This window comes from Phacochoerus africanus, chromosome 4 (assembly GCF_016906955.1).
Source record: "Phacochoerus africanus isolate WHEZ1 chromosome 4, ROS_Pafr_v1, whole genome shotgun sequence".
Classification (NCBI taxonomy): Eukaryota; Metazoa; Chordata; class Mammalia; order Artiodactyla; family Suidae; genus Phacochoerus; species Phacochoerus africanus.
This window is the reverse complement of record NC_062547.1, coordinates 149,418,363-149,434,513: the sequence shown is the minus strand read 5'-3', so window position 1 is coordinate 149,434,513 and position 16,151 is coordinate 149,418,363. Positions and strand designations below refer to the sequence as shown.

The window sequence follows — 16,151 nt, the reverse complement described above, 5'->3', positions numbered from 1 at the left end:
CGTACACGTTAAAAGTGCAAAGATCTTGTAAGAGGAAATGCCTGTAGCCTGGAGGGGGTGGCGGGAAGGGGAGCGGGGCCAGAAGGCTATTAGGAGCTGAGGTCACAAGCCCCTTCAGAGGGAAGGGATGAGGGACTCGGGGTTGGGTGGAGGATCCTAGACCGCCCTGAACTGTAAGCTGGATTTGGAAAGCTGTCATGAAACTCATGAGACAGGGCAACCATCAGAGGAGTCCTTTCCCAGCCCGAGTGGGCCCGACTCTGAAGGATTTTAGAGTTCAGCAGTCAGTAGGCTTCTCTGCCCAGGGTTGGTAAGCAGTATGCCATGTAAATAAAGAAATGCCAAAGCCAGGAAGAGACAATAAAGGGACGTATGAAACAAGTGCCGGGAGGCTGTGAAGAAGAGCAAGACATGCAGAATCTGAAAGCTCTTAAAAGGACTGTGGTCATTTGCCATGAGCCCCAGATGCATTAGGAGTGTTTTAAGCAAAGATGTGATGCTGTAAGATCGGCCAGTGAAAAGCAGTTCCCTGGTTATAGCGCAGGGAACACCGTGGGATTGAAAACCGTGGCTGGAGGAATGTAGGGATTATTGTGATGCTCTGAGAGAACAGGGCGTCCGGAGCTGTTTGATAAATCGTGAAGCTTGAGAGAATAAATGAATCAGCACACTGTTGGTGAGTTGGACCAGAGGGTGCATCAAGGAGGTTCAGAGTTTCTGATTTACGCCATCCGGGGTGTGGCTGAACCACCCGCTGAATTGGAAACCCCGTGAGTGAAGCACACATCGTGGTGGAGAAGGATATCCGTTAAGTTTCCACATTTTGAATTTGAAGATTCAAAATGACATTTTAAACTTGAGGCAGCCAAGCCCACATATCCTAGGTCAGCGAATATGTTTAAAGATTCTGGGTGCAGATAAAAATGTAGGAGGTGTTAAAAAAAAAAAATGCATGCGTGTTCTTGGTATGGGTGGTGCTTGAAAGATCTGCTCTCCTGGATGAGATCATTAGAAGCAGAGTATAGAGCAAGAGCCAAAGCCTCTAAAAGAGAGATATTTAAAGACTTATTCTGAGATATTATAAATTCAGGATTACTGGCTAGTAGAGAAAATCGAGGCTAAAAAAAAGGTTAAAAAGTTTAAGTAGAAGGAAAAAAAATGTCAAGAGGACAGAGATGATAACTCCAAATAAAAATAAATTTCTCTATTAAAAAAGGAAATAGACATCGGACCAAAAAAGTTAAGAAAAGCTGTATTTTGTATAGCTGTTTGGGGTCAGGGCAGGAGTGATTTTAAAAACTCAGGAGATCTCTGGTGGTGCATCAGGTTAAGGATCTGGTGGTATCACAGCTGTGGCTCAGGTTTAATTAATTCATTTTTATTTTATTTCTTGCTTTTTAAGGCTGCAGCCATGGGGCATAGGGAGGTTCTCAGGCTAGGGGTCGAATTGGAGCTAGAGCTGCCAGCCTACACCACAGCCACAGCAACTTGAGATCTGAGCTGCGTCCGTGACCTACACCACAGCAGCTCATGGCAACGCTGGAGCCTTAACCCACTGAGTGGGCCAGGGATTGAACCTGCAACCTCATGGTTCCTAGTCGGATTCGTTTCCGCTGCGCCCCAACAGGAACTCCCCTCAGGAACCTTTATGGGTGGTACTTACCATACATATCACTGGTGGTAGGGGGCTGGTTTCTGACACGGTTGGGTATAGGGTCCAGCCTGTCCTGACGCTGGTGCTGGCCTGCTAGTGGGCAGGGCGGGCGGCTGGTCTGACCCACTGTGGGCAGGCAGGATCTGCAGGCTATGAGATCGTGGAGGGTTTGATTCTGATTCTGCTGCCTGGTGGATGAGGCTGGTCCCCAGGCTTCCTGGAGGGCAGGGCCGGGGCCCAGGGGAATTCTGGGGATGCTGCCTACGCACTGCTGGCTGGAGGCAGCTCCTGGGCTTCTGGTGGGCAGGGCTGAGGCCAGAGGCTGCTGTGGGCTCAGGTGGTCTTTAGGCAGCCTGTCTGCTCATGGAGGGGACTGCATCTCTCCCCAGTTGGTGCTTGGCCTGAGGCACCCCAGCACGGGCGCATCCAGGCTGCTGCATGGGGCCAGGTGTGGGCACTAATGAGCTAAAGGGGTTTCTCCAGGGTCCGCGGGGACCGCAGCTCCTGAGAATGGCCGCTGCCAGTGTCTCTCCACCAGGATGAGCTGCAGCTCCTCGCCCGGCCCGCCACCTCTCGGGGAGACTCTCCAAGACCAGCAGGTAGGTCTGTCCCAGGCTCCCATCAAGTTCCTGCCCTCCTCCTGGGGCCCAGAGCCTGTGCGATTCTGTGTGCTCCCTTTAAGAGTGAGGTCTGTATCCCCCCAGTCCTGTTTATATGCATGTTTGTGTGTACATAATGGAGCATTAGTCAGCCAAAAAAAAAAAAGTATGACATTTTGCCATTTACAACAACATGGATGGACGTGGAGGGCATTATGCTGAGTGAAGTAAGTCAGACAGAGACAGATACTGTATGCTCTCACTTATGTATGGAATGTAAAAACAGAACTGGTGAATATAACAAAAAATAAGCACACTCTCGGTTATAGAGGACACACTGTGGTTACCAGTGGGGAGAGGGGAGGGAGGTAGCGAAATAGAGGGGTAGGGGATTAAGAGATGCAAATGATTGTGTATAAAATAAGCTACAAGAATGCATGATACAATACAGGAGCACAGCCCATATTTTATAACAACTATAAATGGAATATAACCTTTAAAAATCGTGAATCACTGCGTAACTTATATAATATTGTATTGTACATCAACTGCACTTCGATTTAAAAAAAAAAAAAAGGCTTTTCCCCTCAAAAAAACCCCCCCCAAAAAAACCGAAGCTCTCAAACAGCTGGTTGTATTTCACAGATAAAGAAATTAAGGCCCAGGGTAGTGAATTACCTGGTCAGCATTGTAAAGCCAGCTCAAAATTTTTGTTTTCACAAGCAATCCATAATCCCAAGCTCAATCATGAGAAAACTATCACACAAATCTCAGTTGAGGGACCGTCTACCCAACAGCTAATGAGTGCCCCCCAAAACTGTCAAGGCCTCCAAACACGGAACATCTGGGCCCTCAGTAGTTTAGAGAAGTGGTGGGCATGCCAGGCACCTGGGGAGCTGTAGGGCAGCACGCACCTGGGCGCCTTCCCGGGTTCCACCAAGACCCCCGGCACCGGTGTTTTAAAGGATCCAAGGTGAATATGCAACCACAGCTGGGGCGGGGGCGGGTAACAGAATGAAAGACTTAGAATTAGCTCTGGAACCCCATTCCAGCCATTTTCTCCTGCTCTAAACCAGGGTTTTTATATTTAATGGAAACATACAATTTTCAGCAGCAAGCTTTATTCACAGTATAAGCTGGACCTTTTCCGTGTCACTCTAGGCAAAAGACTTTATTTTTTTTTAAATATTATGACACCTAGGATGTTACATGGGTGGATCTAACATAAACGTACTTATGAATGGAAATGTGCTCTCTTGACTCACGCTCAGAAAGAAGTAGAAATTTCTGGAATATCCTTGAAATTGGATGTACAACTGGCCCTGATCCAAAGTTGCCAGCACTTGCACAAGCCCTGTCACATCACGGAAAATACTTACTATCTCACACAACTCACGCTCTTTATGGTCCAAAACATGAGCTCCTGCTCTCTCCTTACCTGGGAATTTTTATTCCCTTCCTCCTGTACATGACAATGACGTGCTTGCTAGTTTCGTCCCTGTTCCCATGCCCTGTGTCTTTCTGCCCTGGTGCTCTTTTGTGAGGCTGGTTCTTTCACTTCTTCCTTCGCTGAGCCATGACTCTAGGTCTTGTACGAAGGCTGTCTCTTTATTCCTCCAGATTGCTCTTACTAAGCAGCTGTGAAAAATGAGGCTTCTGCTGGTTGAACTAGTTGAACTGATCCTGCAGAAGGTAATACTCAGATGGGGCTCTGGGGACGGAGACTCCTCGAGACAGCAGCGATCGAGCTCACGTGGAACAAAGGATCACAAAGAGATCCTTTCCAATGTTTCGGATTTTCCCAGCATGTCTCATTTCAGCCCTCTTGGGGAGAATTAATCAGGAAGTAGTGGTGCAGCAGGGAAGACAGCACCACTCAGGAGTGAGCCAGGAGGGGTCTGGAGTCGAGGCAGCTAAATGCGCCTCTCTAATCCGGGACTATGTCTTATCTAAGAGGACCCTTGGCTAAAACTGCTATTTCTCTCATTTGAAAATCAATACCATTATTTTTGTCTGAAATAGTCATAATCATTAAACTGAAACGTTGTCTTTTTGTAAAATTTTCACCCATTTCCCCCACTTTCCACCCGCCCTTTGCCTCAGGCAACCAAGAGTATGTTCTCTTTATATCTATGAGCTGGGTTTTGGGTTTTTTTTTGGTTTTTGTTTTAGACTCAGTATCTCATCTCAAAAGTGAGATCATGAACTATGTATCATGTTCTGTCTTATGTCACTTAGCATACTGTTCTCACAGTCCATTGCTGCAAATGGCAAGATTTCATTCTTTTTTATGGCTGAATAATATTCTGTCATGTATGTGTGTCTATACACATATGTGTGTGCACATGTATGTATACACCCATATATAAATACACAGATATGGATATATATGTGTGTGTGTGTGTATATATATATATGTGTATATATATATATATATATATATATATACACATACGTGTGTGTGTGTGTGTGTGTGTGTATGTAACATTTTCCTTATCCATTCTTTCATGGAGGGACAGGTTGTTTCTACTTTTGGGGCTACTGTAAACAATGTTGCAGGAACATGGAGATGTATATAGCTTTTCAAAGAAGTGTTTTCATTTTCTTTGGATAAATACCCAGAAGTGAAATTGGGTCCTATGATACGCTGGGTTTTAATTTTTCGAGGGATGTCCATACCGATTTCCATAGTGGCTGCTTGAGTTCACCCCCACCAACAGTGAGCAGGTGTTCCTTTTTCTCCACATCCATGTCAGCACTTGCTATTTGTTGTCTTTTGGATAATTGCCATGCTGACAGGTGTCAGGTGGTATCTCGCTGTGCTTTTGATCTGCATTTTCCTGATGATGCGTGGTGGTAGCACCTTGTCATGCGCCTCCTGAGCATCTATATGTCTTATATGGAAGAATGACGTTTCAGAACCTCTGCCCATTTTTCTAATTAAGGATTTTTTAATTTTTAAAAAAATTGTATCATAGTCGATATAAGGTATTCTGTCAGTTTTTGCTGTACAGCAAATTGACCCAGTTATATATATATATATATATATATGAAAAGTTTTACATAAAAAAGAATGTTGTGTATATATATATATACACTCCATCATGCTCCATCACAAGTGATTGGGTAGGGTTCCCTGTGCTCTACAGCAGGACCTCACGGCTTATCCCCTCCAGGTGAAATTGTTTGCATCTACTAACTCCCAGTCCATCCCACTCTCTCCCTTTCCCCCTTGGCAGCCACAAGTCTGTTATCCATGTCCATGAGTTTGTTTCTTTTCTGTAGAAAGTTTCATTTGTGCCATATATTAGATTCCAGATGTAAGAGATATCATATGGTATTTGTCTTTCTGTTTCTGACTTCACTTAGTATGAGGGTCTCTAGTTCCATCCACGTTAAGGCAAATGACATTATTTTGTTCTTTTTATGCCTGAGTAGTATTGCATTGTGTATATGTACCACATCTTCTTAATCCATTCATCTTTTGATGGATATTCAGGTTGTTTCCATGTCTTGGCTATTGTGATTTGGCTTCAGTGAACATAGGGGTGCATGTGTCTTTTTCAAGGAAAGTTTTGTCCTGATGTATGGTCAAGAGTAGGATTGCTGGATAATATGGTGGTTCTACATTTAGTTTTCTGAGGTACCTCCATATTGTTCTCCATAGTGGTTGTACCAGTTTCTATTCCCACCAACAGTGCAGGACGGCTCCCTTTTCTCCACACCCTCTCCAGCATTTGCTATTTGTGGACTTATTAAGGTGGTACCTCATTGTAGTTTTGATTTGCACTTCTATGATAATTAATGATGTTGAGCATTTTTTCATGTGCCTCTTTGCCATCCATGTGTCTTCTTTGGAGAAATGTCTATTTAGGTCTTCTGCCCATTTTTCAATTGGGTTGTTTGTTTTTTTGCTGTTGAATTGTGTGAGTTGTTTGTATATTTGGGGGATTAAGCCCTTGTCAGTTGCATCACTTGCAACTATTTTCTCCTATTCAATAGGTTGTATTTTTGTGTTTTTTTTTTTTTATGGTTTCCTTCTCCGTGCAAAAGTTTGTAAGTTTGATTAGGTCCCAATGATTTATTTTTTGTTTTTATTTCTATTGCTTTGGGAGACTGACTTAAGAAAACCTTTGTACAGTTGATGTCCCAGAATGTATTGCCTATATTATGCTCTAGGAGTTTGATGGTGTTTTGTCTTATGTTTAAGTCTTTAAGCCATTTTGAGTTTATTTTTGTGCATGGCGTGAAGATGTGTTCTCGTTTCATTGATTGACATGCAGCTGTCCAGTTTTCCAGCACCACTTGCTGAAGAGACTGTCTTTTCCCCATTTTATATTCTTGCCTCCTTTGTCAAAGATTAGTTGACCATTGGTGTTTGGGTTTATTTCTAAGTTCTCTATTCTGTTCCATTTGGTCTCTATGTCTGTTTTTGTACCAGTACCACACTATCTTGATGACTGTAGCTTTGTAATAATATCTGAAGTCTGGGAGAGTTATGCCTGCTGCTTGGTTTTTGTTCTTAGGATTGCTTTGGCAGTTCTGGGTCTTTTACAGTTCCATATACATTTTGGGGTTGTGGGTTCTATTCTCTGAGGAATCCATGGGTAATTTGATAGGGATCACAGTGAATCTGTAGATTGCTTAGGGTAGTATGACCATTTTAATATTAATTCTTCCAATCCAGGAGCATGGTGTATCTTTCCATTTCTTTGAATCCTCTTTAATTTCCTTGATTAATGTTTTATAGTTCTCATCTCCTTGGTCAGGTTTATTCCTAGGTATTTGATTTTTGGGGGTGTAATTTTAAATGGCATTGTATTTTTATATTACTTTTCTAATATTTCATTGTTAGTATACAGAAACATAACCAATTTCTGAAAGTTAATCTTGTATCCTGCTACTTTGCTGCATTCATTGATCCATTCAAGTGTTTTTTTTTTTTTAAGCTGCTGTTTCTTTAACTCTATCAAAGACCTACAGCATCAGTATTTCTAAAGTGGGACGTCTTTATTTTTTATATGCAATCCTAAGATTCTTATACTTACTGGGATTTACAATTTGCTGCTGAAGTTGTTGGTCCTGAAGTATTAGCCATTTTGGCACTTTGGAATAGATAGATGCAGGGTTTGGGAAAGTCTAGAAAATAAACAGTCCCCAAAGTTGGAATCAATTCTGGAATTGACTTTATTTGCAGTGGGAAAAAAACTAGTAAAGAATGTAGGATCCATCATATCTGTAAGACTCAGGCGGACCTCAGTGGAACTCCCAGGGAAACCCATTGTTTAAAGAGAATTGGAAGTGGATTCTAAGGTTCCAGGTAGTTTGGTTGCTGTGGATGCTTAACATTGCCCCTCATGGTTCAGGCTCAGTTTTCCATTACTAGACCTGAAAACAAGATAATGAGAGAAATCAAGGACCATGTAATTGGGGCACCACTGTAGAGTGACAATGGGGATTATTTAAAAATCTCATGGGCAAGAATAGGCCTTGGCTCTGGCTGGCCTGCTTCACACCAACTGCTCTAAGAATCTCAGCACTTTGTCTACAGGGGTGTTGAGGAGTGACAAGTTAGGAGGTAAAAAAAAAAAAAAAACGAAGTTTCCATTAAAATAATGAGATGGAAGAAGTGTTCTAGAGAACATTTTTGGATCTCCTAAGTGGAGTGTCCAGAGTCACTGCTAAATGGAATTAGGAATCTGGCAGTTGGGAGGGTCATCGGCAAGGACATGCAGGGCACAGCAGAACTCTGAAGTGAATGCAGGAGTCATGGATGTGCTCCTCTTTCTCCTGTTTGCAGTGACAACGCTCAAATATCAGGCATTTATTCTCTCATCTGACAAACAGATCAAAAGAACCTATTAGATGCCTGTCATGTTCTAGGATCTGGGGATGCAGGATTGAAAAGAAACGGCACTTTCTTTAAGGAGTTCGTGCTCTGATTGAATACATAGTCAATTACAAAGCAGTGAGGTACACTATGATAAAGGATATCATTACTGTTAGGAATACATTAGCAGAAAACCAGAGGATTCTGTACAATGTGGATGATGTATGGACAAGAGTGATATGAATTATCCAATCATGTCTAATCACGGACATGGGGGCCAATCATGAAAAATCTTAAATGCCATGCTCAGGAGTTTGGATTTTATCTTCTAGGTAGCATGGCGCCACTGAAGAACTTTCAGCAGGGAAATGATAGATCAGATCAGACTTGTTGACTTAGAAATACTACTTGAGTGGTTTGTATGTTACGGATGCAATGAAAACGGGCATGAAAGTTAAATTTGGTGGGGGATGAAGTTTCAGTCAATGAGGGTGTGAGCTAGTCCGGGACGGGTAGAAAGGCTTGAGTGGAAAATAGTAAAAGGGAATGACTAAGAATGGAACACCACAACATTCAATAAGGACCATAGGTGTGTATGAAGATGAGTTCCCTCTCATTTTGTTAAAACGGTGTCATCACAAAGAGCATATCATTAAGACACTGTATTCTGTTAATTCTTTCAAGTCTTGGAAAACAGAATGGTAAGTTGACTAAGAACAGCGAAATTAACACCAACCTGAATCTCCATTAAATTGTCATTCAAAGAGTTGCCTCCATTTTTTCTTCTTGATTGTAAAAGGACCTTGCTTTTCCTTGGTGGCTGGACAATCCTGGCTCTCCTTTTTGGCTAGCTGACCCTGGCTTTCCTTGCTCATTAGACGACCCTGGTTTTCCTTGCTGGCCAGAAGATCCTGGCTTCCCTTGCTCATTAGATGACCCTGGCTTCCCTTGTTCATTAGATGACCCCGGTTTCCCTTGCTGGCCAGAAGATCCTGGCTTCCCTTGCTGGTTAGAAGATCCTGGCTTCCCTTGCTCATTAGATGACCCTGGCTTCCCTTGCTCATTAGATGACCCTGGCTTCCCTTGTTCATTAGATGACCCCGGTTTCCCTTGCTGGCCAGAAGATCCTGGCTTCCCTTGCTGGTTAGAAGATCCTGGCTTCCCTTGCTCATTAGATGACCCTGGCTTCCCTTGCTGGTTAGAAGATCCTGGCTTCCCTTGCTCATTAGATGACCCTGGCTTCCCTTGCTGGTTAGAAGATCCTGGTTTTCCTTGCTGACCAGAAGATCCTGGCTTCCCTTGCTCATTAGATGATCCTGGCTTCCCTCCCTCATTAGACGACCCTGGTTTTCCTTGCTGACCAGAAGATCCTGGCTTCCCTTGCTCATTAGATGATCCTGGCTTCCCTCCCTCATTAGATGACCCTGGCTTCCCTTGCTGGTTAGAAGATCCTGGCTTCCCTTGCTGGCCAGAAGATCCTGGCTTCCCTTGCTCATTAGATGACCCGGGCTTCCCTTGCTGGTTAGAAGATCCTGGTTTTCCTTGCTGACCAGAAGATCCTGGCTTCCCTTGCTGGTTAGAAGATCCTGGCTTCCCTTGCTGGTTAGAAGATCCTGGCTTCCCTTGCTGGTTAGAAGATCCTGGCTTCCCTTGCTCATTAGATGATCCTGGCTTCCCTCCCTCATTAGATGACCCTGGCTTTCCTTGCTGGCCAGAACAACCTGGTTTTCCTTGCTCATTACAAGCTTCTTGATTCCCTTTTTGGTCAGATTGTCCTGAATTTCCTTGCAGACTCCCAGGCTGATTGAAAACTCCTGGCTTCCCTTGCCGATTAAAATTCCTTGGTTTCCTTGGCTGGTTCGAATATCCTGGTTGTCCTTGCAGACTAAATGCCCTTGGTTGTGCTTGTTTATTGCCATCTCTTTGAGTATTAAATTCTATTTGTCCTTCTTGATGATTGGCTTCATTTTTTCCCTCTAGAATAAGTGGAGGTTCTGGACCCTCTTCTAGTTTAAAAATACTTGTTTTCAAAGGCTGGGTTGAAGATACTGGAATGATACCATAAGCACAAAAATAAAGTTATTTACCTTCAAGAATTTAAAATCAATAGCATTCATCCCAAGGTATAGTGTGTATTTAATGCCTCTGATTTTTTTTTTTCTTTTTAAAGCCATACCTGCAGCATATGGAGGTTCCCAGATGAGGGGCTGAATCAGAGCTGTAGCTGCCAGCCCATGCCACAGCCACAACACCACCAGATCTGAGCCACATCAGTGACTGCAGCTTGCAGCAACACTGAATCCTTAACCCACTGAGCGAGACCGGGGATTGTTGAACCCATTGAGCCAGAATGGGGACTTCACCTCTGATTTCTTTTTTTTTTAACCATACCTTAAGACAAATTCTTCTCTTTACTTCTCATAACATGTTTATTCTCAGTCTGTATTATTTTTTTCTTGACTGTATTACATGGTTTCAAAAACCAACCAACCAAACAAAAAACCACGATCAAGCCATCTTGCCCCATTTCTAACTGAGTGTAAATTATTTGAACTGGGCCTTCATATTACCCTAAACTCCTTTCAGGGTTTTACTGATTAAGCAAACAGACTTGATTCAATGCCTGTTGTGAACTTTAGCACATCACAGAACCATCGCCCACATCCCCAACTTCACCCCTCAAAGAAGCCATCATCAACTTTCCAGGCAGAAAACTCTCAGGCATTAGCCTTCTTTCCATACCCTTTTTTCTGTCTCCATGTATGCTTTCTGTAGCCGTCTCCTCCTCTCCCCTTGTCTCTGTCCCAAAGGCAGTCCTTTCCTTTCTTCAGAATACATTTTTTTCTTCAATAAGCCTTAGGTCCATGATTTCCCTAGCATCACTCATCCATCTAGCTCTATCCTGCGACTACTTGTTTCTTTCTTTTGTGCTCAAACTGCTCCAAGAAATGATAGGCATTATATTTCTTAAAACATATATTTCACAGCTCATTTATTTCATCTGCTTTTCTAGTTGATTGAGGAAGCCCATCCTTATGCAGAAGCCATCTTATGCAAAAGATTTATTCAGATTCTCTTCTAAAATGAGGGGGGGTCTGGAAAACAGTGACTAAGCCAAGGGGATCGCTTTAGAGCAGTCAAGTGCAATGTTCCTACATTGGGTCTTGTGCTTCTTGTCCTTGGTTTGGTACAAGTGTTTCATTTTGACCTCTTCCCCTTTTCATTTGATGATTCCTCATTTCTCCTTACCCTTCTTAATCTGGACTGTCCTCAAAAGTTTCTTCCAAGGTCACATTTTTTTTGAAAACCGTAGGTGTCCTTGGTGATTTTTTTAATTTACCCGTGTTAAATAATTTCGATCTGGAATGTTCCAAACCTAAACCTAGAGTCTCACTTGCATTGGCAGTCATATTCATATTTTCATGAGTGCTTCACCCTTCCCTAAGGGTGTCTTCAAGTAAATTTAACTAAAACCGCATGCATCATTACCTGCTATTCGTTGAACATATGATCTGGTGCACTACTGGTGATTAAGGCCCTAGCCCAGGCACAGGAGTTCAGCAGTCAGTTACCTAAACTGGTATGGTGTGAGCTAAGGTCTGTGGCTGTTACCTAGCTACTCTTTCAGTTTACCAAAAAAATACCTAACGAGTGTGTTACTATGCCAGAACTATAGTAGTATCTAGAGATACAACTATGAAGAGGGCACTTAGGAGTCTCCCCTCGAGAAACCGGGAGGTCTGTGTCACAGTGGGTGTAAATAAGCAAATAGAAATTGATAGAAGAAGGCTCATAGCTGTGGCGTAAGAAGTAAATTAGACAATGGCGCAGAGGAAAGAGAGCAGAGAGTAGGACATACGTCACCTTCGGCCAGGAGGTGACACCCAAGAATTACAGGCCGGAGCCGGGAAAATGGATAAGAAAAGGATTATTTCCAACAACCGAGGTGTGCATGAGTTCTAAAAAGCAAACATTGTTCATGGCCGACTGTAACTCCAGTGGAAATCAATGAGAATAGAGGTGCGGATGAAACGGAGAAAAATAGATTGTGTCATCTATGTTTTTGTTGTTAAGTATGTTTAGTTTTTTAACAGATCCTACAAGCAAATCACATCACATTCTAAAGATGCGGCGAGGTACACAGTTCAGAGTACCTTTCCCTTCCTCTCCTGTCCCAGTCCCCCTGTTTCCTTACCGAGGAGTTTCCCAGGGATTTCTCTATTGCTCCGGATACATCTTGCGTACTTACAAAGGCCTGTGCATATATTTCCCCACACCGTTGGTAGCGTACCGTGCACACTGTGGTGCTCATTTTCTCCGGGACCAAGCCCGCAGGTAGTGAGGCTTTCTCTGTGTTAACGGGCTTGAGCACCTTATTTTCCCCAGTGTCTGCACACGGTCCCGTTGCCGTTTACGTAGTGAGGAGTAGCGGGTTTATTGCCCTCTTTTACTGTCGCAAACACCGATTTGATGAAAATCCTAATAATGCACCATTGCTCACATGGATACGTTTTTAGGGTGAAAATCAGGAGTGGAATTTTTAGCTAAAAAAGATCAGTAAGCGATCAGAATGTGTTTCGTCCGTCTATTTTAAGCTAAAATATTACAATCATTACCTTCAGTTTTTGTTTTGTATTTTTCTCTTCCGATTTTACAGATCCTACACACATGCTTGACCCTGCTTTCTATTGTAAAAGACATTCCTGATTCTTCACTCTTCTTCACCCTCCAAATTCCATCACCAAAGGACTGCTGAATGCACACTGTCATCCAGCGAGTACACAAGTACGCAAGGATCTGGTACCTGTCATCACGAAACATACCTGCGCTAGTGAGGAGTTTTCTCTGTGTGCTTTTTTTTCCTCTCTGAAATAGACATTCTCTTCTCCTCCCTTCTCCCATCCCATCACTTGACTCTATATTCTTATTTCTTAACTCTCCTTCTGCAGCAGTTCCTTAAATGGCATTTCGGTACAACTTTCCTCACATCTAATTTATTTTCAGTATCACTACAGACTGATATTTCACAACAGAATGGGTCTGATCATCATGCCCATACTTGACAATCTGAAACAACTGCAATGTTTTGATGAGAAGAAAACCACTGTTTCTTGGGTTCCAGCTACCAGCAGCTGACGGTCATAGGCACTTTACTTTCATGATTTCCTTTCACTAGATGTAAGGAAAAAATGGTCAAGCAGGAGGTCACAGTTTGGAGAGACATTGGAATGGGTTTCATTCATCAGACTTCATCATCTTGAGAAATGTATTGCCTGTATCGTTTATTATCTTGACACATTTGTATCGCTAGCTGGAAATTTACATCTCTGGAAACAGGCAGCCTAACTGTGCTGAGGTAAGAAATAGGGAGACGCACATTGAGTGACAGGTGCCTAAGAAGATCTCAAGTCCTGGTGGTGATAGACGAGGCATATGATTCCTGGAGAGATGTATGGTTATTTCCATTTTGCAAAGGAGAAAACTGAGGCTAAGATAAGTAAGTTGCCCATAAGCACGTAAATAGGAAATAGAAAATCTAGGACTTGATCCCACATCTTTTTTTTTTTTGTCTTTTTCTTTCTTCTTTTTTTTTTGTCTTTTTGCCTTTTCTGGGGCCACTCCAGTGGCATCTGGAGGTTCCCAGGCTAGGGGTCAAATCAGAGCTGTAGCCACTGGCCTACACCACAGTCACAGCAGTGCAGGATCTGAGCTGCATCTGGGACCCACACCACAGCTCACGGCAACGCCGGATCCTTAGCCCACTGAGCAAGGCCAGGGGTCGAACCCACAACCTCATGGTCCCCAGTCAGATTCGTTAACCACTGCGCCACGATGGGAACTCCGAGCCCATTTCTATTTGCCCGCACAACCCTGATCATCACACAAAACCGTATCCTTTAGGGAGCATATGCTCAACTTCTCATAATCTTGTTAGGCTGACTTTTCTTCCCAGTCTCATAGCTTGCTTTTCCCATTCCCCTGCCTCTGCTGATCTTCAGCGGTGTCCCCTGGTCACTACATGGATGCCTCTGGCCTATATTTGAATGGTCTGGAAGTACCTTCTTGCAGTTCTCTGCTAGAGCCGTCCCTTTTTAAACTTCCTGACAACGCAGTACTAAATCCCTCAGCATTTCTAATTCTTCCCCTTGGGAGTTGGGAGGAAAGTCATCGACTGTAGCTCTTCTTACCTGAGAACGTGGCTAAGAACAGGAAGGGAAGGAAAACGAGAGCCTCCATGTGGGAGCCAGGGGTTGGAGTTGGCTGTGGCCCGGAGCGCGGTAGATGCTTTCAGAATAAACCTGCTGAGTGCCATCACGTTATATAGTTGAAAAATCCTCCACCCTTATTGCTAAACACTGTCACCATGTTAAAAAAAAAATTACAGAGTAACTTCTGAAAACGGGAAGGTGTTGCTTCTTGAGTAGATTGTCATTTTAAAAATTAGCTTCACGCCCCAGCTCTCATAACGATCCAAACTTTTATATGCTTCTATCAGAAATCTTCCACACAGAGAAAAATTAAAAAGGCGAAACCCATTTGAGAAAGAGGTCAATGCAGTGTTCTTTTTTTTTAATTGTTAAAACATGGCATCTGGAGTCAGTCCTGTGATTGACACTCTAAGTTTATGTGTCTGCGGTTGGGAGTCTCATGAAATTTTCCCACAAATGACTTGTGTGCCAATTAATTACCTCAAATTATATTTTAAGTGCAAGCGCAAATGCGTGGAGTCTGAAGGATGAGTACCTCCGGTGGGGAATGTATTTTTATGAGGTAACGAGAGACAATGGAGCTCGTGTGAGAAGGGCGTCACGCTCTTGGCCTACTGGCCTCAAGCATGGCTCCAAACAGAAGCCCATGTGAACATGACCTTGGGATTTTCAGTTTGTAATTAGGTCAGTCTTGTGGGACGCTGTAGTCTTGGGCTCAAGACTGGCTGCCCTGTACAAGAGAAGCTTGAATTCACTGAAGCACGTCTGAAAGAAGACCGCCTTGATGGAGTGAGGTCTGGACACCTCAGATCACGCTGACTGATGACCGCAGAGAACACGAGCTGGAGTGAAGACCCACCTACGAGTAACAGCGCCTTTGGGGCCATCATCACAAGAGCCTTAGAACAGAGAGGGACGAGGTGGTTGCATGGGCATAATTCCAGACGGCAGAGCTGCTTCCAGTGTAAGGAAGCAGAGGATACACAGTTTTGAACGCTAAAGAAAATGTCAGCTTTGGGAAGAGAGGTGAACTAGATAATTCTTAGAACACCTTCCAATTCTAAGATACTCAGATTTAGTCCTGGATTGTGGTCGACTTTCTCTTTATTGAGAAGGGAAGTTTTGAAAATGATAAATGGTTTATTTTACTCAAGCCAATGATTTTAAGGCATCAAAAAAGATGTTTTCAATTTTTGATAATAAGAAGGCAAACTTTTCCCCTGATACAATTTTCATTTTTTCTGACTGGGATTTATACGAATGCCAGAAGAGACTCATTGACCCAGAAGGCCTTAGATTTGACATCTACGTAGATACCAATATCTATCTCTCTGGCCATACATATAATATACTATGTGTGTGTGTGTGCGCGCGTGCGTGCGTGCGTGTATAGTTTTTAAAGATCAGGTAATTTTTACCACAATTTTACTATGGAAAGTTTCAAAATACAGAAAAATTGCAAGAATTTGCAGTGTAAACCCATATACACTCCACTCTTCTTCAATTCATATTTTGCTGCATTTGGTCTACCATGTGTATTGATCAAAATGGGTAAATTTCATGCAAGTTTTTTTTCACTTCCAAATACTCAGGTATAGAATTCAATGCAGTAAGTTCTCAAATATCAGCAAATGGACCAAAATAGCTGCACCTGCATATTGCTTCAACAGTTGCTTCCTACTTAGAGTGCCATCATCTGTCCTCACCCATGCTTTTTTCCCTAACATCGGTGCTGTTACACTTCAAAATGGCATCTATGAATAACAGGTGTGATGTGTGCCTTGTATGTGAGGAGATTGCTGTCAGAAGATTAAATCTCATGAAGCCAATACTCTGTGGTTTCAGAGACTCTGAATGCA

At 43.0% G+C, this 16,151-nt stretch overlaps 1 protein-coding gene across 1 annotated transcript; it reads right to left on the bottom strand.

Moving 5' to 3' along the window:
- Positions 1-8,842: 8,842 nt before the first annotated feature.
- On the bottom strand, positions 8,843-12,904 carry MARCOL (MARCO like). Its single transcript, XM_047774759.1, has 4 exons — positions 12,700-12,904; positions 12,329-12,472; positions 9,805-10,131; positions 8,843-9,372 (listed from the first exon to the last, which is right to left on the bottom strand). The coding sequence occupies exons 1-4, from the start codon at positions 12,902-12,904 to the stop codon at positions 8,843-8,845; spliced, it is 1,206 nt and encodes a 401-aa protein (XP_047630715.1).
- Between the last annotated feature and the right edge of the window lie 3,247 nt (positions 12,905-16,151).

Bases quoted from the DNA above. Each gene is read 5' to 3' on its own strand.
- MARCOL (XM_047774759.1), bottom strand. From the start codon at position 12,904: ATGTTTCGTGATGACAGGTACCAGATCCTTGCGTACTTGTGTACTCGC. The intron at 12,473-12,699 runs GTAATGATTGTA...GACCGTGTGCAG, and splicing joins ATACAAAACAAAAACTGAAG to ACACTGGGGAAAATAAGGTG. The intron at 10,132-12,328 runs GTACGCAAGATG...GTATCATTCCAG, and splicing joins ATATGCACAGGCCTTTGTAA to TATCTTCAACCCAGCCTTTG.